This window comes from Procambarus clarkii, chromosome 71 (assembly GCF_040958095.1).
Source record: "Procambarus clarkii isolate CNS0578487 chromosome 71, FALCON_Pclarkii_2.0, whole genome shotgun sequence".
In the NCBI taxonomy this organism is placed as follows: Eukaryota; Metazoa; Arthropoda; class Malacostraca; order Decapoda; family Cambaridae; genus Procambarus; species Procambarus clarkii.
The window spans coordinates 12178314-12195986 of record NC_091220.1 but is presented as its reverse complement, the minus strand read 5'-3'; the positions used below and the strand labels follow the sequence as shown (position 1 = coordinate 12195986).

At 41.7% G+C, this 17673-nt stretch overlaps 1 protein-coding gene across 1 annotated transcript in view; it reads right to left on the bottom strand.

Moving 5' to 3' along the window:
- LOC138356208 (mucin-6-like) overlaps positions 1 to 17673 on the bottom strand; it is a 95301-nt gene that overhangs the window by 9660 nt on the left and 67968 nt on the right. The window contains exons 27-30 of the mRNA XM_069311940.1: positions 13929 to 14047; positions 7925 to 8055; positions 7560 to 7682; positions 1430 to 1585 (exon numbers count right to left, since the gene is read on the bottom strand). Coding sequence (XP_069168041.1) covers positions 1430 to 1585; positions 7560 to 7682; positions 7925 to 8055; positions 13929 to 14047 — 529 coding nt within the window. The remainder of the gene's footprint in view (positions 1 to 1429; positions 1586 to 7559; positions 7683 to 7924; positions 8056 to 13928; positions 14048 to 17673) is intronic.

Sequence of the window (17673 nt, the reverse complement as noted above, 5' to 3'; positions counted from 1 at the left end):
AACTACACTTAGGTAATTACACTAGCTTATGAACTGAAGGCAGCTGGCACGGTGAGGTCCGGGGGGCCCCCTCCCCCTCTCAGGGAGGGGAGGGCTGCACGGACAAGATGCGCGGCAGTAAAATGTGATACAGGTAATTGCTTGTTTGCTTGTTTCCTTGGGATTGTAGGGAATTTCTACCTCTGTTTTTGTATTGTTTTAGTTTCTTACCATGTGGGGTTTGTTTTGTTATGCCTACCTTTCTGGGTGCCTAACCCCGGTCGATGGCAGATAAGGAAATCCCCAACCACAAAGGGGTTTTCCAGGGCCATTGCTCCCTGAAACTTCTCTGAAGGGGCCAGGTTCTGGCGCTGGTCCCTGGTAGGTCTGAACTCCTTAGCTAATGTCCCAGTCTAATATAACATACATTAGCTCGATAAGCTCCAGGGAGCCGTAGGAGCTCCCCACAGAAAACACTTAAGACTAAAACTTAATAGTAATTGAGCTTAAATTATAAATTGTGTTAAAAAAAGGAATTAAAAAGAGGGGGGGAAACATGGCAGAAAATAGCAATTATATAAGTTGATGAACAAACAGCATTGTTTAAAATAGTAAGACAATGGGTTGACATTTAACCTACATGGTAAGGTAGGTTACATGGAGTTTATAAGGTAGTACTTAGTTTTCATCTAAACTGGTTGAGAGAGGTACAGCCTTTGACATGATTGGGAAGGTCATTCCAAATTCCATCGGTCCCTTGATTAGTAAGAGCATTTCTAGTTTGATTAAGTCATACTCTTGGAATATTAAATAGGTATTTGTTTCTGGTGTGGTGCCCATGGTTCTGGTTACAACCTGCTAGGAAGCTTATAAGGTCAGATTGACATTACAGTTCAGAGTTTTAAATAGTATCGAGTACAACATGAGAGGATGGTGCAGTGACGTAATAATCTAACATATTCAAAGATTTGAGTAAGGGTACCGAGTGCTGTCTGGGGCCAGAGATATATACTGTTCTAATAGCAGCTTTGTGTGGAGTAATTAGAGGACGTAAATGATTTTGGGTAGTAGAACCCCAAGCACAAATACCATAGTTGAGATAAGGATAGATGAGGGAGTAATAAAGCGTCACCAGGGTAGGGCGGGGTACAAAAATATCTGATCTTAGAAAGATTATACCCATCCACATGTTGGTATACTGAACATGTGTCAATATCCAAAACATATGTCAGTATACCGAGCATATGTTATTATAGCCATCATGTGTGGTATACTGAACATGTGTCATTATACCCATCATATATCAGTATACCAAACATGTAATTATACCCAACACGTGTCGGTATAGCATGCTAAACTACCTCCTCTTTTCCTGTCTTACGAAGATGCATCACAAAGATAATGGGATTACCAAAGCACTTGCTGGAGGGGGGAAGGGGGTATAACTTACCATGTGTGGCAATCATCTTTAGAATGACGTCGCCTTCCATGTATAATGTTCCGTTAATCTGCAAACACTTCTTCTGGCAGTCTGTCTTAGGAACACAGTGATCGTCAGTCGCACTCTGATGCACCTGGCCTGGTGGGCATTCATTTTTGGAACACCCTGAAATCATCCACACAAATATATCAGTAAGCATTAAGATTTAGTATATTATACATTTTATCTATAAAAGAGAACGTCCATAAGTGTGTTTCTCTGTCAATAGTAGGAGGCCAGATGCTTGGGACTAGCCTCTCCCAACTATCAGCCATGACACATGACAGGTATGGGAGTGTCGTTGGCCAGTTGGGGTGCCCAAATGCCACTGTTTCAAAAACATTGGCATCTATAGCGGCTCCCTTGAGATTGTCAAGGGCTGAAATGAAATCACTAATGTATTTTGTGAAGTTTTCAGGCTTACTCTTGCCATCAATGATATAACCTCTTCCACTCTACCACTAACCGTAGGGGTGCCACAGGGCAGCATTCTAGGACCTCTCCTATTTCTTATATACATCAATGATCTGTCTAATGTCTCTAACATACTTAAACCTATATTGTTTGCTGATGATACTCCCTCATCTACTCTGACCCCAACCCACTCATATTAAATAATATTTGTAAACAATGAATTTATCCTTAAACTGCGCATGGCATATACATAGGCCATGAGTAACATGTCCCACAGTGTGCATGGCATATATATACGCCATAGGGTGCCAGGCGCAACTCAAATGGCCCACGACTACACAGGGTTCACATCAGCTTCCTCAGGGCTCTTGTAAACAGACGCCATGTTTAAAAAAAATTGTGACCAATAGACTCTCCGGTGTGAGAGCCACAGTACTGTGGGAGCAACCAAGGCTGGCACACGCAAGAATGAGCTAACAGCACTGCTGTTCAGCTTGTGACCACAGCATCGCCTAAAAATGTCAAAATAAATATGTAACTGCTATTATTTAGCAATGACAATAATACAGATGACCCCTGATTGTGATAAAAATGACCAGGATTGTGATAATAGCAGGATTGTTGTGATAATTAGCACTGTGTGGGAATAGTAATGTTGTGGGAGGGAGGGAGAAAGCGTCGTTTACTGACTGTGTGGCCACCTGTTATTGTCTGCATTCACCATACCACATCAGTGGTTCTCTATGGTGAACACAAATGTAGATACTTATATATAATGTGTGTATTAGTGTAATAACAGCAAAAGGATTATGTTGGGAGGGGCCAATTTGGCGTGACGGAAGTGGTGTCGTCTGCATGACTTGTCTAGCTGTGTAGAGGGTGGCCACTATGCTCTTTGGGCACCCTATAAGCTTAGGTGTGCAGTTATGGTGCATACAACATGTAGATACTTATATATAATGTGTTGTATATAGTGTAATAACACTGGCAAACAGTATTGTTGGGGAGAAATTTTTAGTGCGCCCGACCTGAATGAGTGAGGGAGGCAGCCGCCTGCTGACTGTGTGTGTAATTACCTAAGTGTAATTACCTAAGTGTAGTTACAGGATAAGAGCTACGCTCGTGGTGGTCCCGTCTTCCCAGCACTCTTTGTCATATAACGCTTTGAAACTACTGACGGTCTTGGCCTCCACCACCTTCTCACTTAAACTTGTTCCAACCGTCTACCACTCTATTTGCGAAGGTGAATTTTCTTATATTTCTTCGGCATCTGTGTTTAGCTAGTTTAAATCTATGACCTCTTGTTCTTGAAGTGCCAGGTCTCAGGAAATCTTCCCTGTCGATTTTATCAATTCCTGTTACTGTGTGTAGTAGTGTCTCTCAGTGCCTGAGCTAACTATATCAGCTTAGTTGTACAGTTGTGGTGAACAAAACATGTAGATACCTATATATAATGTGTGTATATAGTGTAATAACACCCCAAACGGTATTGTTGGGGGAGAAAGTTTAGTGCGTGTGACCTTGAATGAGTGAGGGAGGCAGACGCCAGTTGACTGTGTGTGTACCAATGCATCTTAGTGCCTGAATTAACTATATCAGCTTAGTTGTACAGTTGTGGTGAACTAAACATGTAGATACTTTTATGTAATGTTGTGTATATAGTGTAATAACTGCAAAACTATTTGTTTAATGTTTTATGAACGTAATCAATGAACCACTAATATGAACAACATACTTTTAAGTATAGCGATGATTCACACATTTTATTATATAAATCTATCACATAGCACACTATTGAATAATATTACTTCAAAAAATTAAGAAAAAATCAGAAACATTGAAATAATTCTATATATATACTCTTTATCTATATATACGTCCAATACTCTCTCTATGTTCTTTTGTCCTACCACCACCTTCCTGTTGTGTTTTGTTGTGCTTTATTAGATATTTAAAGGTTACAAGTTGTAGCGTCCCTGTGTTCTTTCACCAACTTTGAGGTATACTCCGGAGCTGGAGCCCCAAGTGCAGTGCGTTGTTGCCTTCAACCTCGTTCTGAGTGTTCCTGTGACGGTGCTGGAACCAACCGTATTGGCATTTGTCCTTCCTTTGGAGATTTTCGGCAACGTGAAGAGGGGGAGACCTGCTGCATGGGTTACCTTGAGGTTACCTTGAGGTGCTTCCGGGCTTAGCGTCCCTGCGGCCCGGTTGTCGACCAGGCCTCCTGGTTGCTGGACTGATCAACCAGGCTGTTGGACACGGCTGCTCGCAGCCTGACGTATGAGTCACAGCCTGGTTGATCAGGTATTCTTTGGAGGTGCTTATCCAGTGCTTATCTTGAACACTGTGAGGGGATTGTCAGTTATGCCCCTTATGTGTAGCGGAAGCATGTTGAACAGTCTCGGGCCTCTGATGTTGATAGAGTTCTCTCTCAGAGTACCTGTTGCACCTCCGCTTTTCAACGGGGGTATTCTGCACATCCTGCCATGTCTTCTGGTCTCATGTGATGTTATTTCTGTGTGCAGGATTGGGACCAACCCCTCTAATATTTCCACGTGTAAATTATTATGTATCTCTTCCGCCTGCGCTCAAGGGGGTACAGATTTAGGCTCTTTAGTCGGTCCCAATAGTTTAGATGTTTTACTGAGTGGATTCTAGCAGTAAAGGATCTCTGCACACTCTCCAGGTCAGCAATTTCTCCAGCTTTGAAAGGGCCTGTCATTGTGCAGCAGTACTCCACTGTAGAGAGCACAAGCGTTTTGAAAAGTATCATCATCGGTATAGCATCTCTAGTGTGAAAAGTTCTTGTTATCCAACCTGTCATTTTTCTTGCAGTTGTGACGGCTACTTTATTGTGTTCTTTAAAGGTAAGGTCTTCCGACATGAGTACACCCAGATCCTTTACATTTCCTTTTCGATCTATGTTATGATTTGCCTGAGTTTTGTACGTGGTTTCCGTTTTATATTTTCATTTTTTTCCATAGCGCATGAGCTGGAACTTATCTTCGTTAAACACCATATTATTTTCTGTAGCCCATAGAAAGACCTGATCTACATCTGACTGGAGGTTTGCCGTGTCCTCTATGTTGCCTACTCTCATGAAGATCCTAGTGTCATCTGCAAAGGATGATACAGTGCTATAGGTTGTGTTCTTGTCTATGTCCGATATGAGGATGAGAAAAAGTACTGGAGCAAGCACAGTACCCTGGGGGACTGAGTTCTTCACGGTTGACGGGCTGGATTTTATTTTGTTGACTATTACACATTGGGTTCTGTTGGTCAGGAAATTGTAGATCCATCTGCCTATTTTTCCGGTAATTCCTTTTGAACGCATTCTATTAACGCCATGGTCACATTTATCAAAAGCTTTTGCGAAATCTGTGTAAATTACATCAGCGTTTTGTTTGTCTTCCATAGCATCTAATGCCATATCATAGTGGTCCAGCAACTGCGACAGGCAAGAGCGCCCTGTTCTGAAACCATGTTGTCCGGGGTTATGGAGATGCTGTGATTCCATGTATTTTGTGATCTTACTTCTTAGCACTCTCTCAAAAATTTTTATGATGTGCGATGTTAGTGCTATCGGTCTGTAATTTTTTGCCTCTGCCTTATTTCCTCCTTTATGAAGTGGTGCTATCTCTGCTGTTTTTAGTATATCAGGAATAACGCCAGTATCTAGGCTATGTCTCCACAGAATGTGGAGGGCCTGCGACAGTGGTTTTTTACAGTTCTTGATGAATATGGAGTTACAAGAATCCGGGCCTGGTGCAGAGTGCATAGGCATACTGTTTATGGCTTCTTCAAAATTCGGTGGGGATAGGGTGACGTCTGATATATGATTTGATGTTGGTATCATATCCATGAAAAATTCATTTGGGTTATCAATCTTTAGTGCGTTTAATGGCTCACTGAAAACGGAATCGTACTGCTTCCTCAGTAGCTCGCTCATTTCTTTGTTGTCATCGGTGAAAGTTCCATCTCCCTTTCGCAGGGGCCCGATACTAGATGTGGTTTTTTATCTTGATTTTGCATAGGAGAAAAAATATTTCGGATTTCTCTCTATTTCACTGATGGCCTTTTGCTCTCTTTGCCTCTCCTGGGTTTTGTATGATTCTTGTAGCTTGCGTTCAATTATTTTTATTTCTCTACCTAACCTTCTTCGCCGTTCTTGAGATAGGGTGCGACTCAAGTTGTTCCGCGATTCGTTTTCTTCGCCTATATAGGGAACGACGTTCCCGTTCCAATCTGCATCTCTTCCTCTTTTTTTTTAGGGGTATGTGGTTTGAACATATTTCTAGTGCTACTGAGCTTATTTTTTCCAGGCACTGGTTCAGGTTTGCATTTTCTAGCTGTTCTTCCCAATTTATTTCTGTGAAGTCCTGGTTTATTTGCCCCCAGGTTATATGTTTATTATTGAAGTTGAATTTGCTGAAATCTCCTCCACCGGGAATCTGGACTAGTTTTGAAGGTCTACTCCCCATGGTTGTCATAACTTCAATTAAGTTGTGATCTGAGTAACAGGTATTTGTAATCATTATGTTCCTGATCAATTCATCATTGTTAGTGAAAATGAGATCCAGCATGTTCTCCTTCCTAGTTGGTTCTACTATTTGCTGGTTTAAGGCAACCTGTCGCACATCCGTAGCAGGTCATTTGCATGTGCCTGTTCATTTAGGCTACTTCCTGGTATTCTTTCTTATATTACTGCATTAGCCAGGTGCTTCCATTTTAGGTGCCGTAGGTTGAAGTCCCCAAGCAGGATGATGTTCAGAGCTGGATTTGTGAGGTCTTCCAAAGAAGTGTTCTATATTCATTAGTTGGTCATTAAACTGCTGAGTGTTTGCCTGCGGTGACTTATATACAAGGACAATAACTACATTTAGAATCTCTATTTTGATTATCAGCACTTCCACCATATCATTTGAGGTGTTTAGCAGCTCAGTACAGATGAGTGTGGGTGACAGCTTCTCCCCTGTACTGTACTAACCTACCCTGGCTTTGCACCCTCGAGAGACCACCCCAGACCGACAACCAGAGTGCAAACCATAGTTTCCTAAGACTAATGGATACCTACTACTACTATTACATACATACATACATACATACATATATATATATATATATATATATATATATATATATATATATATATATATATATATATATATATATATATATATATATATACATACATATACATATAATATATATATATATCTCGCAATAAAATCACAATGGTGTGATATATCAATGAAAATAATTTTCAGACTATAACTTGCATCGTGGTGATTACCAGATACCTGCCGTAACCGACTCGGCCATGATGGTACAAAAGTCAACCAACCCGGAACTCTATTGAATTCTGCCCCAATTTTTTTCTCAAAGTTACCTTTTCTATTTTTGTAATAAAATACCAAACTCGTTCAGGAAAACTGCAGCAACTACAAAGGACATTCTTTCTTTTCCACAACGGTAAGTGTTAAAACATCAGGTTGAATTTTTGTCTTATCACCCTTATTGAAATGTTTATGTATTTGGGAACATTATGGATGACTTCGAACCACTTCGGATGTTGTAAAATGTTTAGTAAATACTGATTTAAGTCGATTGAGATAAGAGATAGAGATGCAAGATGAGACAAGATGTTGGTGAATTAGGCATAGTGGGACTGGTGAGGTTAGCGTACCTTCAACACAGGTGTCGAGGGCACACATAGGCGGGTTGGGGCTGAGGAGCGTGTCACAGGTGGGGCGAGGACAGGTGGGAATACACGCCTCGTAGTGCTCGCATTCCTCGTCACACTGCATCGCTGTAAACATCTCTTCTTCAGAAATAGGACGTAATATACATACAAAAATGATTATTTAATGATATTAGTTATTCAATAAATGGCCATTACTGAAATATAACATTATTCTGGATAAAGTGTAAAACAAACTACTAAATTATAAAAAGGATTATAAAAATAATAATATCTCTGCCAAATGCACATTTGGTAAATGAAAAGATGTGAGTTGAGGAAGGAGCATCAAGTGTGAGGAAGCAACTCACGGCAGAAGTGAGGTGTACGCCACCTGACGTAGACGCCGTGCATGGCACACTCGTGAGCGTATGCCGCTACCGCCGTACACAGACAGTGGCAGTCCCCGCCAGTGTCACACCCGCACCCATCAAACAAGCATCTGACAACAACATATTCATTACATACTCATCATATATGGATTATATATTATAAACAAAATTACAGTGGCACCTCGATTAACAGAGTTTAATCCGTTCTGGCACCGAGCTCGTTATGTGGAAAACTCGTCTTAAGAAACAAATTTCCCCATTTAAAATACTGTAAAAAGAAATAAATTTAATCCGTTCCACTCCTAAAAACATCCATACTTGTATGACATTTTATAATGTAAATATAATACTGCACATGTAATTATAAATGTTTTGTTGTACTGTTTTCATGTTTACTTTACCTTATGAAGAGTAGTTGCTGGCTTGAGGGAGACGATGGAGAGGTGGGAAGGAGGAGAGGGGTTATGGTGCTGAAGGAGAATCCACCTCTGCGTCAGGCGGACTCTCTCTTCTTGGGAATTTCACCCCACTGGGACCGGGTTGTGGTTCACTATCACTGGCTCTTCTTTTCTCTACTTTAGCAAAGAACGTATCTATTGACAATTGCTTTTGTCTTTGTTTTAGGATGTTCCTAAAACAATTGTCATTAAACATGTTCACACACCGGGTTGTCAATGGTTTATCAGAGCAGCTTTTCCAAGAATGCGTTCTCCTTTTCAAACATTCCCAACACTTCCCTGATCTCACTGGAAGAGGCAGCATCCTCCCTTACCTCCTCATTCCCTTACTAATGGTGCAAATTGTTGATGAGGACCTGCCATACTCCCTTGTGAGATCAGTCACACAGACACCACACTCATGCTTTGCTATAATTTCCTTCTTCAAATCCACAGTAATTGTGTCTTTCTTCGTCTTGACAACACTATCTTTAGCAAGCAGCTTCTTTGGCAATATCATGCGTTATAAATTGTAGTCACAAAACCACAAAATAAACAAAGAAAAGCGCAAATAAATGCAGAGGGATGCTTGTCATGCATGATACAACAACAACACTGGCGTCAGAGGCGTCCGAGAATTTGCGAGAAGCCGCGAGACGCTAGGAGACACCATGTGGTTTTGCTCGTTAATAGAGGTGAAGCTCGTCAATAGAGACAAATTTGCTGCGAGTGGCTCGCTCGTTACTCAAAATGCTCGTAGACAGAGCCACTCGTTAATTGAGGCGCCACTGTATATATATATTTTTTTCAAAATAAATAAGAAAAACATTGATATGGCAAACATGAACAAATCCACAAGGGCCGTGATGAGGGTTTGAACTTACATCCGGGATAATCCCAGATGCGCCTTAAGTCATAAGAATTGCAAACAGGAGTGTTACTGCCTCACTCGGTTTAAAACCCAGGTCTGTGTCTTGGAGAGGTTGCCGGATACGAATAAGGGCAGTAGCACTACTACCTTGGTGTCTACTACCGCCTGTTATATTAGGGTTTGCTTATTGTTTGCTGGTACCCCCCTGCTTTGCCCTCATGAGTTGACACATCCCAGGGTTTCAGCTTTAGAAGTATTGATTGGTAGCTTGGGCGCCGGTTTGCAGTACAATGCCTGGGATAACACTTAACTGACCCAGCCTAGGGGATCTGGGAAACCAAGTGAGGGGGGGGCACTCGGGTCCGATGGATGCGACCCCTGAATCCACTCTCCCTTTGTGACTGTTTGAGGATTGCTCTGTCCCCTTGTCTCAGGGCGACGCTCATTGTTTTTGCCTCCGTCATGCTACCTGTTGGGTCGGTGACACCTTTGACGCTGAGTCCTGCGAGCTTTGCTGCTTGTTTGTGACTCAGCTAACCCAATCTGACAATGACATTATTCGGGTGCGGGCAGCTCGAGCGTTGCAGGATAGGTTTAGGTTGTTGCAACGTGCTTGGTTGGTTGCTTCCCCAGATGCCCAAAAGCTGCCCTGCATTGCTTATAGGGACCCAGATATGGGGGGTTGTTGGTCGCGTCGGCCTTGGTTCAGTCCATGCCCCCCTCGTTCTTTCCCTGCTATGGTTCATTTAGTCCCTCCCCCACTCTCCATGCTTCTGGCTCCTAAGTGTCTGAGGGTTTCTGGGTCGGGACAGGATCAAGAGGTTTTCTGAGACTCAGGTGGTTTAAGGGGTTGCCTCTTTCTGGGGTGGCAACAGAGGCATTCGAGTCTGTTCGTCCAGCTATAGCTCCAGGGTCTGACTAGTGGGCCCATTCTCTTCCTGTTTTTTTGGCTGCCCAGGCCTTTTCTTGTGAGGCCGGGGCTTTGGCCTCACAAGAAAGAGGCCCCTCACGACTTGCCGCTGGGGCCTGACGCTGAGGTTTCCAGGGTTGGGGAGGAGCTGACCTGGGGGTCTTGGGCCCCCATTGGACCCCGCTTGGGTTTTCTGACCCTCCGAGCAGGATTTACTGTCACAAGGAAAGAGGGGTGGGGTTTTCCTTTCTCCCCTCTGCGTACCATAGGTATACCATAGGACCAAGGTATTTGTTTCTGGTGTGATGCCAATGAGTTCTGTTACAATCTTCTAGGGAGCTTTTAAGTTCAGGATTGACATTGCAGTTCAGAGTTTTAAATATATAGAGTGCACATGAGAGGATGTGCAGTAACTTAGTATTTGAGTAAGGGTACTGAGTGCTGTCTGGGGCCAGAGTTAGATATTGTTCAAATAGCAGCTTTGTGTTGAATAATTAGAGGACGTAAATGATTTTGTGTAGTAGAACCCCAAGCACAAATACCATAATTGAGATAAGGATAGATAAGAAAGTAATAGAGCGCCTCCAGGGCAGGGCGAGGTACATAATATCTGATCTTAGAAAGAATGCCAACAGTTTTAGAAACTTTTTTAAATATATTTAGCATGTGTTCCTGGAAATTCAGTTTGTTATCTATGAGAACCCCAAGGAATTTGCCATCTACTTTGTTACTAATTTGGATATTGTTTATCCTTAGATTAATTTGATTTGAGGATTTATTGCCAAAATATAGAAAGTTTTGTCAATGTTGAGGGTGAGTTTGTTGGCAGTTAGCCAAAGAAGAACTTTATTTAGTTCAGTATTCACTGTGACATTTAGAGCAAGAGGGTCAGGACTGGAGAAAATGAAGATTGTGTCATCAGCAAATAGAATTGGTTTGAGGTGTTGAGAAGCATTTGGAAAGTCATTAAAGTAGATGAGAAAGAGGAGAGGGCCAAGTATGCTGCCCTGAAGAACACCAATGTTGATGGGTAGGGTTGGAGAAATTGAATTATTCAGAGAAACATACTGGAGCCTGTCAGTAAGGTAAGACTGAAGATATTGCAGGGAGTGACCTCTGACTCCATAATGATGTAATTTAAGAAGAAGGTTATGGTGGCTGACAGTGTCAAAAGCCTTACGTAGGCCAACAAATAACCCAACAGAAAACTCATTTTTATCAAGAGTTGCATATATCAACAAGTTAATCATACTAATAAGTGCATCGTTAGTGCTTTTTTGGGGTCTGAAGCCAAATAATGGCATTGCAGGTCTGGAATCAAGATGACGCAATTGTTGGTACTGGGGGACTTCAACTTTAAATGACTGGGAGGCTTACAAAGTAAGAACGGAAGACATATGGACAAGCAGATTTGTAAACCTCATTATGGAGAACATTTATGTATCAACACATCAAGCAGGCCACAAGAATGAGGGAAGGGAATGTTCTGTCAGTATTGGATCCAATATTCACCAGGAAAGGAGAAGAGATATTTGACATCCAGTACCTTCGTCTCTTAAGAAAGAGTGATCATATCCTGTTGGACATTAAATATGCTTTCCAATATAACCTGAGAATGGGGGACATTAAAACAGTTGATAAACTCGATTTCAAGAGAGGACACTACGGGAAACTTAAATTTTTTTAATGAGTTAAATTGGATAGACTTGTTGCTAGGCAAGGAAGTGAATGAGATGTATGCCAAATTTTTCAAGATATACAATGAAGGCACACAAACATTCATACTAAAACAAAGATGCAGGACCAGAAACAGGATTGGTTCATCAGAAATTGTGAGAGGGCCAGAGAGGAAAATACAAGAAAATGGGTTCAATATAGGATGAGGCCTAACCCACAAACTTACCAGCACTATAAGCAAGCAAGCAAGAAACAATTACACAACAGTGAAGAGAGAGGCAAAAAGAAACTTTCAAAAAGGTATAGCAGATTAATATAAAACTGACCCAGACCTTTTCTATAAATTCATTAAAAGAAAGCTGCATGTAAAGAATAAAATCCAGAGATTGAGAACGGGGGAACAGGACTACTGTGAATGAACAAGAAATGTGTTAAATGCTACATGAACAGTTCCAAAGTGTATTTGTACAAAATGAGGATTTCATGGAACCGGACCTAATACTAATTCCAGAGCAAGCCATACATAGAGGTATCTCAAGATGAAGTGGAAAAATTGCTCAAGGGGCTAGGAAGAAATAAAGCAGTAGGAGCTGATGGAGTTCCACCTTCGGTGCTGCAAGAATGTGCAAGCTGAGCATTCCACTCCAATTAATATTCCAGACATCCTTATGCACAGGAATCTTAGCAGATATATGGAAAAAGGGAAATATAGTAGCAATCTATAAAAATGGTCGTTGAGAGGAACCTCTAAATTATAGACCCGTATCATTAACAAGCGTGGTAGTCAAAACACTAGAAACAATAGTTAAAGTCAAATGGGTTGAACACCTAGAGAGTAATTACTTAATAACGGACAGACAGTATGGTTTTTGAAAAGGAAGATCCTGTAGAACAAATCTACTTAGTTTTTATAATTGAGCCACAGCAATAATACAGGAAGGAGATGGTTGGGTTGGGCAGCTTTTGCTGTCGTGTTTGGTGACGTCTTGGGCTCATTTCGGGCATGATGATTTGGGGGGTCTCACAGGTTTCTGGCCGCCCATTCATTTGTGAGTGTGTCTGCTCCTGTGCGCTCTTATGTTGCTTTGGGTTGCAGGTTGCTGCTGTTGTCCGACTTTGTGTTGCAGAGTTTGTTGCAGCCGCCTCCCAGGTCAGCCCATTCTTTTCCTTCTCTATGGGTATGAAGCTCCAGGAAGTCGTAAGGGCTCCCCACAGAAAACCAGCGTTGAATGTAATGAAACGCCATTTTCTGGGTGAGCCCCGGAGGCTCCCAGGCAACCCTCACTCCTACCGGTCGGCGTTTTTTTCGTGTTGGTTGAAGCTTAGCTTCCGAACTGATGCTAGGTAGCCGGCACAGTGAGGTCCGGGGCCCTCCCCTCCCCTTCCCTCCCCTTCTCGGGGCGGGCAGGGCTGCGCGGACAATCGGCGCGGCAGTAAAGTGTGATGTTTGCTTGTTTCCCTGTTTCCTTGGTATTGTAGGGAGTTTTTACCTCTCTGTTCGTTTTTTTGTTTTAGTTTCTTACCATGTGGGGTTTGTTTTATTATGCCTACCTTTCTGGGTGCCTAACCCCAGTCGATGGCAGATAAGGAAAAGCTCCAACCACAAGGGGGGTTTTCCAGGGCCATGGCTTCCTAAAACCTCTCTGAAGGAGCCAGGTTCTGGCACTGGTCCCTGGTAGGTCTGAACTCCATAGCTAATGTCCCAGTCTAATATAACGTACATTAGCCCGATAAGCTCCAGGGAGCTGTAGGGGCTCCCCACAGAAAAAACATTAGAAAGTTTTCTTTTGCAAACAGAGTGGTAGACGGTTCGAACAAGGTAAGCGAGAAGGTGGTGGAGGCCAAAACCGTCAGTAGTTTCAAAGTGTTATACTGCAAAGAGTATTGGGAAGACGGGACACCAGGAGCGTAGCTCTCCTGTAATTACACTTAGGTAATTACACACACACACAGTACGCTCCACCAATCAGTGCTGTGTTAACCAAACACCGAGAAGCACAGCACACTGAACTATGTCTGGATTACAGTATTAACATCGAAGTACATTAAAATGAAAATTAAGATTAAGGAAGAGGGAGATCATCTCACCTCTCCTCGTAGGGTTGGACGGGCACTTCGGAGTGGCAGGGTGTGAAGACCTCTGATCTCAGTATGGCACACTGCTCGGCCGCCCACACCTTCCTGTGTGGGTGGAGCTTGCACGTGTTCTGTAGGCAGAGACTCAATATTAATATACAATCTAACATGCAACTGACGATCCCACAACACTGATCATAGGTGTGAGGAAAAGCACAGTGAAATGAGAAAGGAGTTAAAAGGTTTTCAGCTGGTCAAGCCTTGATCAGTACCTAGACTGATGACTTCCTCTCTCTGCTTCTCTTATCCAGTCTTGTTACTGATGAAGGCTTCACTGGCTGAAAACCTTTTAACTCCTTTCTCATTTCACTGTGTTTATTTCCACACAATCTTACTTATAATTATTTGTAGCCGAATGATTTTCAGCATGATCGGAAACATTAAACATTAACATTAAAAGTTTATTAATACAATCCTTAGAGAATCCAACTTCAAAAGTGTTAAAATTAAGAATTATTCAAACCATATTGGCATATTAATGGAAATCAAAGAGTTTTTGAATCATCTGTGACCTGTTCAGTGCTACATACAGCCACACTGATTTAGCCGCTCATTATGATCATGAGCATGAAAGGATAACTTGGTATCAGTTATAGGGTTTCAGTGCTTGCTGCCCTGCCATGGCACAGTGCACAGTGTCACACTCACAGTCACCTTCCAGCATTGTCACAGTAAACGGATTTCTGGTTTCCCCATCATTGTGACCATCTGTTTCACTTGTTTTCATACTCAGTTTTTTTTTACAAGGAATCAAGGAGAAACAGTTTGTCATTAGTGACAGTATAGAGTGATGTTAGTAACACTACAGAGATGTTAGCAACTGTATAGATGTGCTAGTAACATTATGGATATGCTAGTAACAGTATAGTGCTAGTAATTACCTAAGTGTAATTACCTAAGTGTAGTTACAGGATGAGAGCTACGCTCGTGGTGTCCCGTCTTCCCAGCACTCTTTGTCATATAACGCTTTGAAACTACTGACGGTCTTGGCCTCCACCACCTTCTCACTTAACTTGTTCCAACCGTCTACCACTCTATTTGCGAAGGTGAATTTTCTTATATTTCTTCGGCATCTGTGTTTAGCTAGTTTAAATCTATGGCCTCTTGTTCTTGAAGTTCCAGGTCTCAGGAAGTCTTCCCTGTCGATTTTATCAATTCCTGTTACTATTTTGTACGTAGTGATCATATCACCTCTTTTTCTTCTGTCTTCTAGTTTTGGCATATTTAATGCTTCTAACCTCTCCTCGTAGCTCTTGCCCTTCAGTTCTGGGAGCCACTTAGTAGCATGTCTTTGCACCTTTTCCAGTTTGTTGATGTGCTTCTTAAGATATGGGCACCACACAACAGCTGCATATTCTAGCTTTGGCCTAACAAAAGTCATGAACAATTTCTTTAGTATATCGCCATCCATGTATTTAAATGCAATTCTGAAGTTAGAAAGCATTGCATAGGCTCCTTGCACAATATTCTTAATGTGGTCCTCAGGTGATAGTTTTCTATCTAGAACCACTCCTAGATCTCTTTCTTTATCAGAATTCTTTAAAGATTTCTCACATAATATATAGGTTGTGTGGGGTCTATGTTCTCCTATTCCACATTCCATAACATGACATTTATTAACATTAAATTCCATTTGCCAAGTGGTGCTCCATATACTTATTTTGTCCAGGTCTTCTTGAAGGGCATGACAATCATCTAAATTTCTTATCCTTCCTATTATCTTAGCATCATCAGCAAACATGTTCATATAATTCTGTATACCAACTGGTAGATCATTTATGTACACAATAAACATCACTGGTGCAAGAACTGAACCCTGTGGTACTCCACTTGTGACATTTCTCCATTCCGATACATTGCCTCTGATTACTGCCCTCATTTTTCTATCAGTCAGAAAATTTTTCATCCATGATAGACGCTTACCTGTCACCCCTCCACTATTTTCCAGTTTCCAGAACAACCTCTTATGTGGAACTCTGTCGAAAGCCTTTTTTAGGTCCAGATAGATGCAGTCAACCCAGCCATCTCTTTCCTGTAATATCTCTGTGGCCCGATCATAGAAACTGAGTAAATTCGATACACAGGATCTTCCTGATCGAAAACCATACTGTCTGTCTGATATTATATCATTTCTCTCCAGGTGTTCTACCCATTTAGTTTTGATTAGCTTTTCCAATACTTTCACTATTACACTTGTCAATGATACAGGTCTATAATTGAGGGGGTCTTCCCTGCTGCCACTTTTGTAGATTGGAACTATGTTAGCCTGTTTCCACACGTCTGCTACGATTCCTGTACACAGGGATGCCTGAAAGATCAGGTGAAGTGGAATGCTGAGCTCAGATGCACATTCTCTCAGAACCCATGGTGAAACGCCATCTGGGCCAGCTGCTTTGTTCCTCCCGAGCTCCTTTAGCATATTTTCCACTTCATCTCTAGACACCTCTATCCGCTCTATGTTGTTCTCTGGAATTCTTATTGTGTCTGGTTCTCTGAAGATTTCATTTTGTACAAACACACTTTGGAACTTTTCATTTAATGTTTCACACATTTCCTTTTCATTTTCCGTGAATCTGTTTCCCATTTCCAACCTCTGGATATTATCCTTTACCTGCAATTTGTTGTTTATGAATTTGTAGAATAGGCCCGGTTCTGTTTTACATTTATCTGCTATCCCTTTTTCAAAATTTCTTTCTGCCTCTCTCCTTACTGCTGTATAATTGTTTCTCGCATCTTTGTATCGCTGGTATGTTTGGGGGTTTGGCCTCTTCCTATACTGATTCCATTTTTGTGTCTTTTGGTCTCTTGCCCTCTCACAATTTCTGTCGAACCAATCCTGTTTTCTGGTCCTGCATCTCTGTTTTGGTATAAATTTTTTTGTGCCTTTATCATATATTTCACAAAACTTGCCATACATCTCATTCACTTCCTTGCCTAGCATCAAGTCTGTCCAATTATACTCACTAAAAAAATTTCTAAGGTCACCATAATGTCCTCTCCTGAAGTCTGGTTTTTCAACTGCTTCAACCTCCTTATTTTCTTCCAGCTTATAACGCATTGCATACTTTATTCCCAAAAAGACATGGTCACTTTTACCCAAGGGAGGAAGGTACTGAATGTCAAATATCTCTTCCTCCTTCCTGGTAAATATCAAATCTAGCATGGAGGGAACGTCCCCTTCCCTCATCCTCGTAGCTTGTTTAACATGTTGATACAAGAATGTTTCCAGGATGAGGTCTACAAATTTACAGGTCCAAAAATCTTCTGTTTTAGCTTCATATGCTTCCCAGTCTATGGATTTCAAGTTGAAGTCACCGACTATCAACAGTCGTGATCTATCGTTATCCGCTCTCGCTATAATCTCTCTCATTATTGTTATAAGACCTTCACGTTTACTATCTAGCTCCTCCTTTGACCATGTGCTGCTTGGCGGTGGACTATATGCATTTATCATCATTAGTTTATCATCCTCATAGCAGATCTCTAGTGCTATTATGTCAACTTCTTGTGGATTGGCAGTCATTATTTCCTTCACCTTTAGGTGTTCTTTTACCAGCACAGCAACGCCACCGCCTTTCCTAATTTTTCTGTCCCGTCTCCAAATTGAGTAGCCCCTTGGGAATATGACCTCATTTAAAATTACATCTTCAAGTTTTGTCTCCGTGAGTGCAACAATGTCTGGTGTCTGCAGCTGTAT